This window comes from Tamandua tetradactyla, chromosome 6 (genome assembly GCF_023851605.1).
Source record: "Tamandua tetradactyla isolate mTamTet1 chromosome 6, mTamTet1.pri, whole genome shotgun sequence".
Classification (NCBI taxonomy): Eukaryota; Metazoa; Chordata; class Mammalia; order Pilosa; family Myrmecophagidae; genus Tamandua; species Tamandua tetradactyla.
In genome coordinates this window covers 163,474,216-163,493,526 of record NC_135332.1, presented here as the reverse complement: position 1 = coordinate 163,493,526, position 19,311 = coordinate 163,474,216, and the positions used below count along the sequence as shown (strand labels likewise).

At 36.5% G+C, this 19,311-nt stretch overlaps 1 protein-coding gene and 1 long non-coding RNA gene across 6 annotated transcripts in view; one reads left to right on the top strand and one right to left on the bottom strand.

Moving 5' to 3' along the window:
* COLEC10 (collectin subfamily member 10) overlaps positions 1-19,311 on the bottom strand; it is a 96,242-nt gene that overhangs the window by 38,963 nt on the left and 37,968 nt on the right. The window contains exon 2 of the mRNA XM_077167539.1: positions 2,851-3,116. Coding sequence (XP_077023654.1) covers positions 2,851-2,998 — 148 coding nt within the window. The 5' untranslated portion in view covers positions 2,999-3,116. The remainder of the gene's footprint in view (positions 1-2,850; positions 3,117-19,311) is intronic.
* LOC143688985 (uncharacterized) overlaps positions 16,652-19,311 on the top strand; it is a 47,245-nt gene continuing 44,585 nt past the window's right edge. For all 5 annotated transcript variants that reach the window (XR_013178439.1, XR_013178436.1, XR_013178437.1 and 2 more), the window contains exon 1: positions 16,652-16,813. This is a non-coding gene — a long non-coding RNA (uncharacterized LOC143688985). The remainder of the gene's footprint in view (positions 16,814-19,311) is intronic.

The following is a 19,311-nucleotide window of genomic DNA, read 5'->3' as shown; positions in this document are numbered from 1 at the left end:
GGAATAATACAGTAAAAAATGGTATCTGTATATTGGATTATATATTGTATGGCAGTTTAGAATTACTAGAATTATTGGTTCCACATGCAGCTCTAAATAATATATTTAGTTTTCCTAGTCTCCCAAATGAATTTAGTGAAAACTCAGTTTATTGTCTCTTTCTCAGAATATCTGGATGTTTCTGACTGCAGCACTGGTAAGTGTAGCATTGAGATCACTAGCTGTGAAGGAAAAAAAGAGACCAGCTTTGATCTTGGGGGGGGGGGGGGAATGTATTGAACAGAAGCAGTAATCTAGATCTTTAAAAAGTTACTTAACCAGTGAGCATTTTGTTTTTTCACTTTGTAGACCTAAATATACAAAAATGCCCTGTTGGGGGGGTGGGGTGGAGGCGCGGGGAGAGGAGGCAGCTATCAAGTTATTCAAGAAGGAAGGCAGGTGGAGGGCATTTCACACTTTGAGGACAGATGTCAGGCCTTGTGTTCTGCTGTCTGCATAGCATCTTGCACAGTGCCTGTAGCAAAGGAAAAGCAATGAATAACATACTTGGCTTGCTCCCAGTGTACAAGTAGGTACTTTGCAAAGGAAAATAAAGAGAGTTAACTGGGCCCTGACCCTCAAGAATTTGCAATCAAATGCTAAGCTTGAAATGAGGATACTCTTTCTAGGACAGGAGCCTTAAGCTCCTCTGTTTCATGCATCTCATATCTACATGAGGCCTGGGGCTTAGTTATGGAATGGCAGGACTAAAGAAAGAACTTGGAAACCAGGCTCTGTGTGAAGAAGTGAGGATCACACCAGCTTCCTGATGGGCTCATCTCTGAAGCCCGGTGATCTGGGATGCCCCTTTCTGAGGAGGGTCCACTTCTTCATTCTCTCACACTTCTGCCTTGTTATAATCTCATCACTTTAGCACAGGCTCATGGAAAGCATTAAGGAGATTCGCATTGTTAGAAATACTCAATAGGGTTTCCAGCGGGAAGGGGGAGAAGTTTTATGTTAGGTAAAGAAGTGAGGGTCGGAAGACTTATACCCTCAGAAATTCTTTATTGCATCTGGATTGAAATGATAAAAATAAGATAAAGTGTTTCTTTAAAAAAATGTTCGTAAGCGTTTCTTGTACTACCTTGTTCCCGTAAGAAGACTTTTACTTGCACTTTGTAAACTCTCAAAAGCTGGGATTTTTGTTTTCTAAGCAATTCTACCCATTTCCTCTTGTTTCTGCCAAGCTTTACCTGCTCTTAAAATGCCTTGCCCATACCACCTACCGAAAAGAATCATACCTAAGGCCCTGCTCAAACACCCCTTCTCAGAAAACCTCTTCTGTCCTCCCTTTTTCCTCCTAAATTGATTAATCAATTCATTGCTTATGACACCGTTATATTATTTAATACATTATTATATTATGGTATATGCACATGGTTCTCACACCTCCCTTATGTCTTGAGACCTTTAAAGAAAAGACCATTTGTCCTTTGTATCTTTGTATCTAAAGTACTTAAAATGTTGTTTAGCGCTTAATAGGTATTTGGTATATAATGGCAGATTTGGAGTGAAAGGAATTGTTGAATTGGAGAGCATTACATTTTGGATGTAATTTTGGATGTTATCGTAGCAACACTTGGTCCTTTCTTCTTCCCGTTTAAAAATGCAGTTTCTCTGCAAGGAACATTGCTTAACACTGCTATTCTCATAGATTCTCCCGTTGCAGGGACAAGGAAAACGAATTTTCATCACGCCTCTCCTGTCTAGTATCTCCCGAGAAATGCAAAGTTTCCTATATCCTATGGAAAGTCCAGTAATATTTTAAGTAAATACTTTATTTCTAATTAAAACTTTCTTTTCTGAACATTTGCCCTCACATTATTCATTTATTCATCCAAGAAATTATTTGGAAGCCCCAAGGTCTCATTGTTCCTCCCTGCATTTATTTTATGATATCAAAGGTTAAAATTTGGATTGCAATCTTAGGAGGAAATTAATTCACTGATTAAAAAATGCACTTTAAGCATTACACATTTAAATAAGTGACAAGCACAGGGCGATGTAGTTCTGACTTTTTTTAAGACCCTTTTTTCTACTTAAAATTGTAAGCAGCTGCAACTTTTCCACCCTGTAGCCTAGAGAAACAAAGCATGAATTACTAATAAGGGAGGACCAATCTGCACTGCAGTGACCACTTTGAGAACAAAAGGGTAAGAGCTGAAACCAGGAAAACAGCAGCATTTTTTATCCACCAGTTGCTTGAAGCTGATTTAGACCTTGGCTACTAGGGAAAAAAAAGTAATCTATTATCCTACAGCTGAAGGCATTTGGACTCAAAAACTCCACTTTCAAATGTTCGTTTCTATCCTATCCCCAACCCTCGACAAAAATGTTCTCAGCCTCTTCATTGAAACCCAGGAGCCCTCTAATTTATGAAATCTACAAAAGATTTCATTTCTATTTTGCTGACCTTTCACCTACTTGCTTTACAAAAATCAGTATGAGAAAGGAGCTAGAATAAAAATTGTCCAAGAACAGAGATGCTCTTCAAAAAAGGGTTTCTCAAGACTAATGTCTTGATTGTGTCACCCCTGGGCACACTAAGAGGGAATTTCCCCCTGCCCGGGGCGGGGATTCCCCCACGTCCTGGCCCCGGGGATCTACTCCTTCCCCAAGTTTTCTTACCTAACAGAAAGGGAGAGCTTTAAATAAGTAACAGACAAGTGGTTGATTTTTTCAAAACAGAAGAAAAGGGAGAAGGCACTAAGAAGAGAAGAGGACATCTTTAAAAGCTTAAGAGAGCTTTAGCGATGAGGAGAAATTGCACATTTATTACACGTGAAAATTTTGATTTTCTTTCCTCACCTTTGGGTCCTGGTGAAATAGTGTGGGTGGCACAGACTTCTGCTGTAGGACGATTCTCCATGTCCAGCCCCAGACTTGGAATTTGCAAAATAAATAGCACCAGGAGGATGAACTGGTTTCTTCTAAATGGGGTTCCAAAGACATCCATCACCGTGGTTCCTCAAAAAGGGTCGCCTCGAAGTGCCAAACAAACTGCTTTATTTTAAACAAAACCCTCTGCTTTGAGGAAAAAAGTGAAGCATCTGGATCACACATTCCAAAAAGGGCTGCAAAGACAAGAAGGAAGCATATCCTAGGTTGTTTATTTTTTCAATAGCCCAAATGGACCATACATTGTCCAGACTGTTTATTTTCCAGTGACAACAGTTGATTGTAAATTATCTCTGAACTAAACACTGTAGTGTGCAGGTCAGTAGAAACATTCCTGAGAGCAAAGAGGAAAGAGCTGCTTTCTGCTCAGTACTTGAACTGACAATTATTATACTGTATGTTACATTTAAATGTTGGTTTCCAAAAGGTTGTGAACTTGAGATTTCATCAATTACTTACGTATTAAACTTATGCATGGTTTTGAGCTTTTGCACAAGGAAATATTCATTACCAATTGTGGCAGCAGAACACTAATATTTCCCGGTGCTCTCCATGACCTTACTTCCTTCTCTTGCTACAAAGAATTGTCTTGGGATTAAAAGAAAAGAAAACTACTTTAACTGCAAAGGAACTTGGCAACACATATCAAGAATATTAAAACTGTTTATAACCTTTGGCCTAGTAATTGTCCTTCTAGTACATTATCTTAAGGAAATGTTTTGTAATGTGGACAAAGCTTTATTTGAAAAGACATGGCAAAAAGCGATGGGGGGAATCAATAGCCTAACGATACGCTGACGGTGGGTAACTTATAGCTAATACAAACATAAAAGAGAGTATAATAGGAAAATTTTGTTAAGATGGTGTTTGCACCAAGGTTTTAATAAAACGGGACCAGAAAGCTTGTGGTGTAATGTTTCTTAAGAAGTATTGAACGTATACAGAGAAATCCACTGGTAACAGTTTGACGGAAATAATAGTCCTTAGTATTCTTTTGGATATCCTATTCTTGCTATTTCCAACCTTTTATTTATTAATTTTTACTCAATAATGCACATAAATATCTTTCTATATCAATATCTATTGCACAAACATTTAAATTGCTGCATAGTATTCTCCATAGATTTTATATAAAAAACATTTACTAACTCAGTGCTCTATTGTTGAGAATTTAAATATCCCTGACATTTGTTAATATAAATAATGCCATGGTGAACATCTCTACAGCTCAATCTTGTGCCTGTTTCTTTTAACTCTTCAAAGAGACAAACATATATGGTTTGGTAACTCACTGAATGTTGAGAACAACAGGTAAGGAGGTATTTTTAAAAAATAACTCATTGCAAGAATATTGTGCTCACATCTCTCACATCTCTGGTCTTCAGGGTTGATTTGTCTGATCTTATTTGGAAATCATCATTCACTTTGTCCTTCATGGAGAAATCTGGGAAGCTTATAAAGAGGTGCATATTCAAAAGAGTGGACTTTCACAGACCCAAAAGTGTTGCTCTACTTTTATCTAGGATTTTAGAACTAATATATGATCGTAATAATTATAAGTTCAGTCTGATGATTAGAAAAACGCTATTGCCATTAAGAAAAATTAGTCAAGGAAAGAACTAGTTTTGAGGGGAAAATTATGAGTTTAAATTGTCAGGGAAATAACAAGATGCCTGTTTCAATCAGGCAGTTTGAAATGCAGACCTTAATTTCAGAGATAAACTTAGAATTTGAGATTTCAATTTAAGAGCCATAGGGAAGGAGATTATAGTTGAAAGTAGGATGTTGAGTGGGAAGAGAAGTACAAGAACATAAATATCAGGAGGGCCTATACTTAGGGTCCAGAGAGAACGAATGGCTAGCAAATAGACCAGAGAAGTATCAAAATGTCATGGAAACCAAAGGTCAAGAAAGTTTGAACATATTTGGTGCCAACCAATTCATGGAAGAATAAACTGAAGGCTGAGAACAAGCCAGGAGTCAATAATTTATTAATAGAAGATGGAACTTTATGAATACAAAAGACCATTCATTGAAGAGATGAAAAGAAAAAAAAAAGAGAAAGGAGTGGAAAGAACCAATGATAGGACCCTAAAATAAATCATGACCACTGAGAGGCCACTATTAAATAATAATAAAAAAATTAATCATAATATTAACTATTTTATTGAGTGCTTGTGATCTGGTTGTGTTGTGCTAAAGATTTAACAGAGATTATATAATTTAAACCTTACAACACATTTTTAAGGGAGAGATAAGTATCTCACACCTTACAGATAAGGAAAATGAGGTTAAGAAATGTCTAAGAGCCTAAACTAATAAAGGGGGAGGAGGTGACTCCACGTCTCTTACTCTCTAAAATCTCAGCACTTAGAAAGGTGCTATATTTCTTCTTGGTGATTCTGAAGAGTGTTTAACAAGAACATAGTTGAAATGAATTGTGGGGCATGTAAAGCAATGGAAGTTAGGCTAATTTTCTAAAAAACTTGACAAAGAAAAGAAAGATAATGTGAAACAATATCAATAGGGTCTTAAGCGTGAACTATTAGAAGGAATAGTGTATATGGATGAAAATTGTGAACTTGATGCTAAAGTTATTTAAAAAGTTTGTTCAGGGTTTTTGAAATTGTTAACCCAACAAATACAAGATGGAATGAATATATAAAATACATTTTAAAATAGAAAAATAGTTGAATTAGGAAAAGAAAATGGTCAATATTATGTTAAATGTATTTTTTTAAATGTGTCTGAAAAATCTCTAACAATGACTGGAAAGTTATCTATTGGCGCTTAAAAGAGTTCCAGAAAATGAAGTCATTGAGAACTACAAATTTATATATATATATTTTAAATAGCATTTGGAAATGGAGAATAAGCCAATTGAGTTCTCAACTGGTATGAAATTGGAAAGAGTTAATAGTAACTCTAAAAAGAAGAGAAGCAGTGAATCAACCAAAATGTGTTGGGATTGTAATCATGTTTCATGAAGGAGCTGACCATTTGGTGTGACTGGTTTATGAAACTGTCTCTGCAGTTTCATGTTTTTCGGAATGTTTTCATCTCCCATGTCCAAAGGCACTGAAATTCCAGGTTTTAACTTTGTGCTTGCTAAAACATGAAATGCTCCCCAAATTAATAAGAGATACCTTCTGCTGTTTTTCCTCTACCATTTGTATTGGTTTGAATGGTGGCCCCCCAAACCATATATCCACGTCCTAATCCCTGGGACCTGTGAATGTGACCTAATTTGGAAAGAGTCTCTGCAGATAAAATTAGGTTAAGCTCCTCAAAATTGGATCATCCTGGATAATCCAGATGAGCCCTAAATCCAATGACAAGTGTCCTTTTAAGACACACCCAGAGGGGAAGAGAAGGCCAAGTGCAGAGGACGTAGAGATTGGAGTTATTCACCCACAGACCACGGGCCGCCTGGTGCCACCAGAAGCTAGAGGAATCAGGGATGCATTCTCTCCTAGAGCCTTCGGAGCGAACATGGCCCTACGGAAACCTTGGTTTTGGACTTCTAGCCTTCGGAACTGTGAGAGAATCAATTTTTGTTGTTTTAAGGCACCAGATTTGTGGTAATTTGTTACAGCTGCCCTAGAAAATGGATGCACCATTCTTATGATATTCATACACAGTGAATGGAAGGATGACACATAAAAACATTTGCTTAGTGCCTGACAGGGACCTAGCAACATCTGTTCTTGTGCATTTTAATTACAATGCCTCCAAAGTAGATGATATCTGGAGAGAAAATTAAACCCAGGATATGAAACAAGTATATCCTCAAGCAAGGGTATTTTACCAGTTGAAACAGGATAGCAACAAGATGACAACCTCATCTCCTGAAGGAATTCCCTGACAAATTGATGTCATTCAACTTTGGGCTTGGTTCTGGCTTTGTCCATTCACATAAATATCTTATTAGATAAAAGTTCTCTTTTATGAGTTAATGAACAGTTTCATTTAATTTAATGCAGTTCGTAAGGAATGGAAGTTTAATAGAATAATTTTTAAAATGAACATAATTAGAGAGCAGCCTGCTAACAAACACACTCACAAAATTATTTTATTATATTTGCATTTTAATTTTCAATTTATACAATTTTTTTAATCAAATGTTTTTAACAGTCTTCTGAAATAAAACAGCAGCCTACTGCTGTTCCCTCCTCCTTCCTGATTCTTATACCCCTAGGGAACTATTTTAATATTTTTAGTGCTTCCTCTTTTACTCCCTTTGTGATTTTAAGTAACAAACTCATAGTGATTTTCTTGATTTTCTTTTCCATTTAGATTCTCACTGACTTCTTAATAAGGAAGATGGAGATGCATCACTCTTACATACTCGGCACTATATTCCCCATACACAATTCCCTACTTTCTATCTTTACAATTTAATACAATATTCAAGGTTTATATTATGGTAACTCTGCATCAATAATTCACAACTGAATCACACAGTGCATTATGATTACACTTTGGTTTTTGTGTGCATAGTTTTCTATGTATCAATCCTATAATAACTACCAATTCTTGATTTGTCACTCTGTAGAAAATGTAAAATGTTCAATGAGTTTTCATAGCTTTTCTTAGAATTACTTTTCCAACCCTCAATCTTCTTGCTCCATCTAGACTGGATGTCCCTGGCTCTCTTGGAGACCTGCTATCCAGAGCTGCTATCCTGAGACTCCTCTTCACCATTGGCTAGCACTCTATTTTTATATCTCCATTTCCTAGGTCCCACTTCTTCCTTTGTCTTGATGATCCCTCATTTGGGGGTAGGATGCCCTTTAATAGTTTTCTAAAAGAGGGTTAATTGCAGATAAATTTTTGAGACATTGCATGTCTGAAAACACAATAATTCTACCTTCAAATTATGTGGTATTTTGGCTAGATATTGAATCCCAGGTTGAAAATAAATTTTTACTTTGAAGTGTAAAGATATTGTCCTATTTTCTTCTAACTTCTGGTGTTACAGTTGAAAAGTTTGATGTCACTCAAATTCCACACACTTTGTACAGAATCTTTTCTTTTCCCCCTCTCTTTCTGGAAGCATTTAGGAGCTTCTCTTTATATCTGATGTTATGAAATTTTGGTAGTATGGTGTTAGCATTCACTTCGCTGGGCTAACTGTAGGCTCTTTAAATTTAGAAATGACTGTCCTTCAGTACTGTTAGTTTTCTTGTGTCACATCTTTGGAACTGAGGCAATTTTTTCCTTTTGCTTTTATCTTCCAAATTCCATATCTATGCACTCTAGTTCTACTTTCAGGAATATTTCTTTGCCTATACCTTTTGATGGTTCTGTTGAATGTTGAATATTGTTTGTTTTATATTTGAACCCATATGAATTGCATGTATATACATCTTTTATAATTATAAAGGTTCAATTTATTCAACAAATGCTTGAACACCTATTGTATACCAGTCTTTCTAATTTTCCTTCTTTTTATCATCTTTCTTTGTTTCATTGATTTATCATTTCAGCTTTCTTACTCTCTATCAACTACAGACCTTTAAGGACATCATTTGTTACTTGGATTGTTATTATTTTCTCTAAATTCCTTCTATCCCTGTTTGCTTGATTGGATTTCTGTGTCTCTTGTTACTATCCTTATTCAAATATCTGCATATCTTTGGCTGATCCATTTGTATTTAGGACTGAGTCACAAAATTGTTTGAAAGCTCAGTCAAATGCAAATAAACTTAGTTGACTAAGAACTTCACTTCAGGGTGAACAAGTTAAGTTTTGCCTAATTTGGGGGAACCCCTCACTGTCAGTATCTGTTTTATTTTGGACTGGAACATTCATTCAAGGTACTCCATTCTCTAGCCTTGGGCAAAACATACATCTCACTGCTAGCATTATGATTATGGAAGGAAGTTAAGTGCTTCTTGTTTGCTTTTCTTTTTTTTTTCTTTTTACTTGCTCGTAATCTTCTATAGCTCACCTTCAACTATGTTAACAACTCCAAGCGTCTTTCTCATTCAAGCTTCCCATCGAATAAAACCACTGGTTTCAGATATATCAGGTATAGTATTCTATCTGCATTAAATGGGTATGGAAATCTAGAACTACAATTGCTCATTTTAAAGACTTTCTGAATCCTTCTTTCATGGTTCACTTTGCCACCCTTCAAACTACATGGCACCTAGTGACTTCCTCTGAATTTCTGATATCTTATCAACTTACATTTTTACGTTTTCCCCAGTGACAGATTGTTCTCATATTTCTCTTGTCTGCTAAGACAGGAACCACTTGTCTATACTTTTTATAGCTTCTAAAATATTAACAGTGCCACTTTCTTGCTTCTTATTCCCTCTTGTTCCTTATGTCCTTGTGGGTTATTTTTTATTCCATTACTACTATTTAAATGACATTCTAGAGGGAGCAGAGAATAAATATGCAGATTCAGTATGCCATATGGAACCAGCTGTTTCAGAGATTGCTTTATAATATGATTTCAAGCAACTACTGGGGGTAGGTGTGCTAAGATTAAGTTCAGCAAGCATATTCTTCCCCTTAAAAAATAGTCATGGAGAGAGACTTCCAGCGATGGCTATGGAAAAAGGTCCGAAAATCCTCTGCACAAAACATAAAAACTAGATGAAACTGTCAAAAACAATCATTTCAGGGCTCTGAAAATTGACAAAGTAGACAACAAATTGAGATACATTTATTCTTGAAAAGCTGTTACAGTTCTGTGTAAGGACAGTAAGAGTATGAGGCCTTCATGCCTGGAACCAACTCACTCCTGCCCTAGTACAATCAGTGAGAACAGTAGTTTTATCCAAACAGGGATGGGTAGAAAAATGAGCAACTTTGCTACCAGAGGCAGACTCAATCTGTAGTGTGGTGTGAAAACACACTAATTTGTTATCTAAAAGTGGTGAACTTGGTAGCAAATTAATGGGGAAAATTAATTCTGAGACTGAGCTTGCAATTCCAATTGGGGTGAGTAAAACCATAGTCACTAAATGGGAAGAACCTGGAAATCAGAACACCATAGAAGGGATAGATAAGCTCTTCATGCATCCCTAGTCTAATGGAAAACTATGCAAGATAGGAGAGAGACCTGAGAGTTTCCAGGAGAAAGTAAAAGCCAAGGGCAACCTGAAAACAGCTGGACTTTGGATGCATTTGACAACCAATATACAAATTGGCAGAGGGTGAGAGTTTTAGATCTCAAGGTGTTTGACACAACTCTGCAAAAATGACTTGCTGACTACTACACTGTGCAGAAACAGGGAATACATGCTAAAGAAATAAAAATAACAATAGAAACCTGAGCAGGGACATCAGTAGCTATACACTGTGGGGGTTTCAACCATAGTTTAAATCAAAGCAAGTTCTTAAAAGCAACCCTCAGAAAAATAAATTGGAATCCATCATTTCTGTTATAGAATATCTATAATGTCCAATTTTCAGCAAATAATTGGGAGACTTAAAAAAGTGTGACCCACACTTGGAAAACAAAACAAACAAACAACAACAACAACAACAAAAATACCTAGTTATTTGAACAGACTCTACGTGGGCATACATATTAGAACTAACAGACAATGATACCTAGCAAACCTATTATTTAAAAATAAAGAGGATGTGGTGATCCACAGAAGGCTAGGTGTGGGTTGCCATATGATCCTGAAACCCCTTGTTCAGTAATATGCCTGGAGGAAATGAATGTGGAGTCACAAATGGACATTTGCACACTGGTGTTTATGGCAGCAGTGTTCCCTATTTCCCTATCCACAATGAATGGAGGTGGCCTAAGGATACAATGACTGAGGAATGGAAAGGGGAACTATGGTATATACATACAATGGACTACTGAGTGGCACAAGAAGGAATAAAGTTATAAGGCATGCAACTAGGTGAATGAAACTTAAGAGCTATATGTTGAATGAAATGTCAGGAACAAAAAGACAAATATTATCATGCCTCAATCATATGGTCTAAATATAATATAAAAACTCAGTGAACTAAAGTCGAAAGTATGGGTTATCAGGTTGGGACTTATTGTAAAGGGCCCTATATTGTAAGCTCTTACAGCAGTCACATATATTCATGAGGTGTACCTGTTAATTCTAAATTCTGAGCTACTGAGCTGTTTGTAAATAACATGGTTTTTCCAGAAACTTCGGATACTCATGTAACACCTGAAACTCAGAGTTAGAGCTCTGAAGTTATGAAAGTAAGCAGTACCCCCATACAGGACTGTTTAAAAAGTTGAAAAGGGGATCAGACTTTAACTAGAGATATGAATGAAGTTGATATGGATAAGACTAAAGTATACTAGAAGACTGGGCAAAAGATGACATCATACATATTTTAAAACCTCAGCTTCTGGGTGAGACTAAAGGGAGCTAGGTTTATTGGGTGCAAAATTTATATTTTGGGTAGTGCATTTCCTAATTTAACTTTTATGGTCAGTTTAGTTGAAAACCATAAGTACCTGGAATCTTGAATAGGAAGTGAGATTTTGTTGGTTTGTCCAGGTAATGTGATGCCCCAATAAATCTCAGAGTGAATATGCCAGTGAATAAAGAAGTATTTGCAAAGTCTCCTTGGGGGGATGGGCAGAAAGGAGGAAATATTCAACTTCCCCATTTGGAGAATTTCTAATACTCTCGCAAGCAGGGGGGGGCAATCAAATCAATAGGTCGAGCCCTTGATCTTGGGGTTCGCCCCTATGAAAATTATTCCTGCAAAGGATAGCTAAGCTAAATAAAATTATGCCTAAGAGTCACTTCCAGAAAACCTCTTTCATTGCTCAGATTCAGTGGCCACTCTCTCTAAGCCAACTAAGCATGTGAACTCACTGCCCTCCCTCCTACATGGGACATGACTCCCAGGAGTGTAAATCTCCTTGGCAATGTGAGACAGAAAGCCTGGGATAAGCCAGAACCCGGCATCAAGAGATTGAGAAAGACTTCTTGACCAAAAGGGGGAAGAGAGAAATGAGACAAAATAAGTTTCTGTGGCTGAGAGATTTCAGGCAGAGTCAAGAGGTTATCCTGGAGGTTATTCTTATGCATCATATTGATATTCCTTTTTAGTTTATAGTGTATTGGAGTGGCTAGAGGGAACTTCCTGAAACTGTCAAGCTGTGTTCCAGTAGCTAGATTCTTGAAGATGGCTGTATAAAGATACAACGTTTACTATGTGACTGTGTGATTATGAGAACTTTGTATCTGATGCTCCTTAAATCCAGGGTGTTGACAGATGAGTAAAAACTATGGATAAAAATAAATAAGTAAATAATAGGGGGAAAAGGGTGAAATAAATTGGGTAGATGGAAACACTAGTGGTCAATGAGAAGAGGGGCAAGGTGTGTGGTATATATGAGTTTTTTTCTTTTTATTTCTTTTTCTGGAATGATGCAAATGTTCTAAAAATGTGTTGATAATGGAATTGCCCAACAAAAGATACTAAAGTGAAGCTTCTTAGGCTGAAAGGAAATGACATTACATGGTACCTCAAATCCATAGGAAAGAATGAAGAGCTCTGGAAAGTTAAATATGTGGGTGAACATAAAATACAACACATACATTTGCATGTGTGTGCTGTATGTGTATGTATGTGTTATACATATATATATATATATTTATGTAGAGAGAGCAATATACAGATATATTGTGTATAATTTATTCTTTTTTCTGCTTTTATTTATTTATAACATACGATCTTTAAATAATTATAATGTATTTTATGATTTATATGTATATACACAGATATAATAAATGACATATATAGCCTTAATAGCATAAAGAAGTTTAGAGGAAAAGGAATTATAGTAGAAAAACTGCTATATTTTATAAGAAGTATGTCAGTATTAACCAAAAATAATTTTTTAAAGGAAATACATATATAGGAATCCCTAGAATAACCACCAAAAAATAACAGACAATATAGCCAAAAGTAAACCGAGGATTTCAAATGGGACCCTAATAATATTTAACTCAAAAGAAGGCAGGAAAGGGTGAATGGAATAAGAAAACTACATGAGACATATGGGAAACAAACAGAAAAATGTTTCCAGTTGTGCTGTGTCCTGGGATGTTGCACTTAGAGTGTCTTTAGATAAAGCTTTTGCCGTCAAAGTAATCCATAGAAAATGACTGGAGAAAAAGAAAAAAATAATGTAGATATATAACTAAATTTTATTGTTAAAGGCACCTAACTATAAAGTTAATTACAAAAATTAATTGCATTCAAGAGCTCAGATACCCCCATTCCTTTTTTATTTACTAAGGGATCCATATCCTCTTCTGGTCATAATGGAGATACAGGCAATTTCTTGAATTTCATTGTTTTTGTTCTGTGAATATTTAGCAATCTCCCATATAATAGTCGATGAATTAGGATGGATACTTATACAGGCATATAAGGATGGGAATTTGAGCTTCAGTGATAAGTGTAATGAAAATGCATTCATTCTTCTAGTTATTTCACAAATGTTTAATAAGCACATATTACTTATCAGATATTGTGCTAAACTTCAGAGTTATAGGAATGAATAAGGCATAGTCATTCCTTGAGAAATTTATGATCTTGCTGAGGGGACACAGAAAATTTAAAAGTCGTTGCCATTAGTGTGGTAAATGTTTTGATGGGGCTAAATACAAGGATTCTAGGTGTCATGAGAATCCAGAGGAAAGCAACCTAGCCTAGTCTTGAAGAACCGACCAGAAAGGGTCTTCCAGGAGATGTTTCCTAAGCAGAACCTGTTGGAGTTAGCCAAGTCAAGTGGGGGGAATAAAAGCATAATCCACATAGAGGAAATAGTGCATGCAGAGGTCTGGATTGAGAGAAAAATGATTTGCATGGGGAAAACTGAAAGTAGTTTATTATGTTTAGAATTTGGAGCTCGATGTGGTAGATGAAGTAAGGACTGAATCGTGAGGGCATTGTGTATGCTTCTTGGAGTTTAGAAAATATTCCAAAGGCAGTAGGAGCTCCTGAAAGATTTTAAGCAGTATTAGAAGTAAAAGCAGAAAATGAGTGATATGTAACAGTTGAACTTCATTGACTTTATGCATTAGAAACCCAGAAAGAGTGGTTTAATATCTTAATGAAATAGGAGGTATTTTGTTGATTGTTTCTGTTTGTTTGCTTGCTCATTTTTTTTCAGTTTATTAAAAAAAAAAAAAAAGAAACTGAAGGAAGAGCATCCCGATATATTAGCAGCACGCTATCACCAGGCACCAAGACTTCTACTGCCTTTCTGGCTTCACAATTTTTATCCTATGGCTTTCTTCCTCATGGTCACAAAAGAGCTGCTCCAAATTTCAGACATTGCAGCTACATTCTAAGCAGGATGAGGGGAAAAACTGTGGGCCAAAAGCTGAGGAGATGACGGCTAAATTAGTCACCTTTTGCAAGAAACTTCACTGATTTTTGGGGTGAGATCCACTTATCTCTTTATTAGCCAGGATTATATTCCATATTCCAGGCAAGGGAGGCTAAGAGATTAAATGTTTAAGTAGGTCAATAAGGACTTTGGAAGGAAGAATAGTTAGAGTACAGTCTACCAGCCGTTCTTGATTCTGTATGAATGCCCGAAAGTTTAGTGTGACAAGGGAGATACAGAGAAACAAACGGAGTTAAGAGATAGTAAGAAAGCAAGAGACAAGACTTTCTGATTGTTGGGAAGTGGAGATAAGGAAGAGGAAGGAGTCAGGGTGATTCCCAGGTTCTGGGATTGAACAATTAGATGTGGTACCATTTACCTAATTGGGAAATGCAAAATAGGAGAATAGGATGATAAATTAAGTTTTGAATGTGTTGAGTTTAACATGCTTCTGGAATATTCAAGGGGAAGTATCTGATTGTTTAAAGAAATCTCAATGAGAGGTATAGATTAGAACGTCATCCCACATATAAATTGTACTTAAAACCATTTAGGTGGATGTGATCTCAAAAGAATAGAAAGTTAAGGTATTTTAAAAGAAAAATCAATAGATTGGGTAACTTCTTAACTCTGTGTAGCGTAAGAAAGTTCAGATGTTACAACCAGGAGATTCTTTGATGCTTTTGGCAGCACAAAAGGGAAATTAATACTTAATAGCATTTTTTTTTTCTATTTGACAAGGGATTTTTATTCTTTGTAGTCATCTCAAATCCATGCTCTCCTTTAAATTACTTTATGCTCTCTAGGACCAACAGATGATTAAATTGAATATGTTCAATAGAAACTTGGTTAAATAATAGTCAGAACTGTCACTTAAGAGGCCTGCGTCCAATTTTCAATTCCATCATCAATTTCGCCTCTGGGAAGATTATTTACTTTTTTCTACATCTTCTCTCTCTGTTTTGCAAATGTAGAGACCGAGGTCCTTTTTCGATTGGGGTCAAACAAACTCACAGTATCTGGGCGCTCTGAACCAAGTACCAAGCAGATGAAGATTGAGTTTGTCTCCTTGCTGTACACAGAAGCAAGGGTTAAATGTCCTGCAGGGTTACTGCTAATTACACAGCCTCTTTCAGTTGCTTCCCAGGACCCTGAGGCAGTTGACCTGCTGCATTTGCTTGATGTCAAACACTGATAAGTAAGAGAGACTATCAGGCATTTGTTGACCTGATGAAACACAGAATATGACCCATTCTTGGGAAAATATTTCCTTCTTTATAGAGATAAATATTTATTTCAACTCTGCTGGGAAACATGTGCCTAATAAATATGTTCCCTTTTTTAATGATCTGTTTATGCTTTAGAAACTCTAAATCATGAGTTTTGTCCTCTGACGTCACAGGTAACTCTCAAAATAATTTCATGAAATACTTTTGTAAAGATCTAAATTTAATAATCTGGAAGATAGTCTTAATTCTCTAAATTCCCATAAACGACTCCAAAATTTCTATTTCATGCCATGCATAGATACTGAAAGCTTTTAATAATGCTTTTGCTTCAAAGGATTCAAAGGTTTACAAAGACACATCACAGTTTATGTAACATTGGGGAGCAAATTTGTTTAAAAATGAATGTTCTGTTACTAAAAATTTTTTTTTTTAATAAGTTAATTTCAGAGGCAAGAATATATCACAGAAAATGGAAATGGGAATCTAAGAACTCCAACAAGAGCCTGTCGCTGATTCTGGGTGTTGCATATAAGTTTGTTTTAGGGTATCGGGGCCATACATTCAAGTCAATCTTGGCTTTGGGTTCCATCCTCAAAACACTCCCAGGTCCAGGCAGTGTCTGCTAAGTGGCTCCTCGTCTGCCACATGCTTCCTATATGAATATCTTCAGCTCAGATCTTCCAAAACATAAACATCCTACATGAGCTATTCACAATAGTTGAAATGGAAGAATCCCCCTGTTGAATAATTACATTCATGATTTACCTCCTTGAAAACAATTACTTCAAATTGAAGTAAATCGAGACCAAAGGAGAGCATATATGTCATTTTCGAAGTGCAATCCAGGTATTATCTGCACTTTACAGGGAACTGACCATCGAAGAGTTTAGTAACCTGTCTGGTTGCAGGGGGAAAGTAGTAGAGTCGGGGTTCAAGCCCTGACTTTTGATTTCAAACAACTGTTAAGTACGACTGCACACTGCCACAAACGCCGTTGTCTTGCGTACTGCTGCTGATAGGAAAACTGTAACCCAGATATCAGCCACCCCAGCATGCCCAGGTTTTCCTGCTTTGTGGTGTCACAATGTCTATACTGCCCTTTCATACACTGATTTCCTCACTAAGATTGGTGAGAACTCCTAAGGACTTTGATTCTCTCACTTTCTCCCCACATCAGTTACCTGTTGCTGCCCCTCTCTTGTCTGATTCTACTTGCAGCTCATCCCATCTCTACCTTGCTTGCACCCATATGTGGAAAAAGATTTCCTTGAGGCATCACCAAGAAAAGGTAATTTATATGCTGCTGATTTCTACTGAAGCGCTGAGGACACTGAGAGAGTGATTATTTCACAGCACAGCAAACAACTTAAAACTGAATATTAGACATTCCACTTCTACAATGCCACTATATGTTAAGAATTTCCTCCTTGCCATTTTCTCTCAGGCCTTGCCTCATCATCATTTTTCTCTAGATTTTCACCTCTTCCCTTTTCTTCATGGTACTCAGTCTATGGTGTCTCTCTCTCTCTCAGGCTGCCAAAGAAGCTCCAAAGTCTTTTCTTCTTTGTTTTGTGTCATTATGCAGAGATTTTAGCTTTCCCACATGCATGCCTTTCACTTCAGTTGTATAACTAAATTTGTCCAATAATTGCTCAAATAATTTAATAAATAAAATGCCTTCTTTTTTCCCCTTAAGAAAAATATTGCTGCAAGCAACATTTCTCTTTATTAAATTAAAATGTAAAAAGACTTATTTTTCTCTCTTCTAAAAATGAAATGGGTATGAAAACAATATCACCTGCCTTTGGCAGGGCATTGGCCTGCTTTACCATATATAAATGGTTCTACAGATGTTATTTTAATTTGAGAGTCTCATCAACTCCGTGAGACTTTTGTGACATAGCAAATTTGCAGAACTAGTGAGGGCCAGAAGCAGATCTTTAATTCAGATTTTAGAATTTAAATTCAGTAATATAACTGTGGTAGCTTTCAAAATCAAGTGAGTTAATGCCTTGGATAAAGGGAGGTGTTGTTATTTTGAACTTAAAATAGTTATCCAGCAGACAGGACTTGCAAGTAGCTCTCGGAGCTACTCCTAGGGATATTAACATGATCTTTGTGAAAGGTCAGTGTGGTAGTTAGATTCAGTTGTCAACTTGGCCAGGTGAAGGCACCTAGTTCTGTTGCTGTGGCCATGAGCCAATAGTACGTGAACCCCATCTGTCACTGATTACATCTGCAGTTGGCTAGGAAGCGTGCCTGATGCAATGAATGATGTTTGATTTAATTGGCTGGTGCTTAAATGAGAGAGTGCAATGTAGCACAGCCCAAGCAGCTCGGCATCCCTCATCTCAGCACTCACAGCTCAGCCCAGGCCTTTGAGATGCAGAAAGAAATCACCCTGGGGAAAGTTGTTGGAACCCAGAGGCCTTGAGAGAAGGCCAGCAGAGATCACCCTGTGCCTTCCCACATAAGAAAGAACCTCAGTGGAAAGTTAGCTGCCTTTCCCCTGAAGAACTAACAAAATAAATCCCCTTTTATTAAAAGCCAATCTGTCTCTGGTGTGTTGCATCCCAGCAGCTAGCAAACTAGAACAGTCAGTATATGCCAAAACCTGGTGTTGACACCAGTCCCCATAACGTGGTAGTGTGATGGTTAGGTTCTGATGTCAACTTGGTCAAATCATTATACCCAGTTGTCTGGTCAGGCAAACCCTGGTTTGACTGTTGCTGCAAGGATATTTCCTGGCTGGATGATAAACCTGAAGGCTGGTATAGTAAGTCATCAGTCAGTTGATTGCATCTGTGGCTGATTACATCTGTGATCAGTTAACTATGGCAGCAGTGTTCCCTATTTCCCGATCCACAATGAATGGAGGTGGCCTAAGGATACAATGACTGAGGAATGGAAAGGGGAACTATGGTGTATACATACAATGGACTACTGAGTGGCACAAGAAGGGCTATGATATACCAATATGATATATGACATCAATTGATTTTAAAGTTAAACCAATCTTCTAGGATAAACCCCATTTAGATATAGTATATCATCTTTTTATACATTGCTAATTTTGGCTCGCTAATATTTTGTTAAGGATTTTTGTATCTATTTTCATGAGATACATTAGTCAGTAGTTTTCTTGCTATGTCTTGTCTGGCTTTGAGATCAGGGTAATATTGGCCTCATAAAATGAGTTGGAAAGTGTTTCCTACTCTGTTTTCTGAAAGAGTATGTAAGACTGGTATAATTTCTTCCTTAAGTGTTTGATAAAATTCAACACTGAAGCCATTTGGAATTGTGCTTTTCATTGAGGAAAGATTTTTTAAACTATTCATTTAATTCTTTACTTGATATTGGTAAATCAATGTTCTATTTCTTCTTGATCTAGTTTTAGTAATTTGTGTATTGCTAGAGTTTTCCATCACATTTGAAAGGCTGGATTTATGCCTGTCATTTTTCTGTTTTTTTTCCATATGTCTCATGTAGTTTTCTTATTCCTCCATTCACACTTTCCTGCCTTCTTTTGAGTTAAATATTATTAGGGTCCCATTTGAAATCCTCGGTTTACTTTAGGCTATATTTTCTGTTATTTTTTGGTGGTTATTCTAGGGATTCCTATATATGTATTTCCTTTAAAAAATTATTTTTGGTTAATACTGACATACTTCTTATAAAATATAGCAGTTTTTCTACTATAATTCCTTTTCCTCTAAACTTCTTCATGCTATTAAAGCTATATATGTCATTTATTATATCTGTGTATATACATATAAATCATAAAAT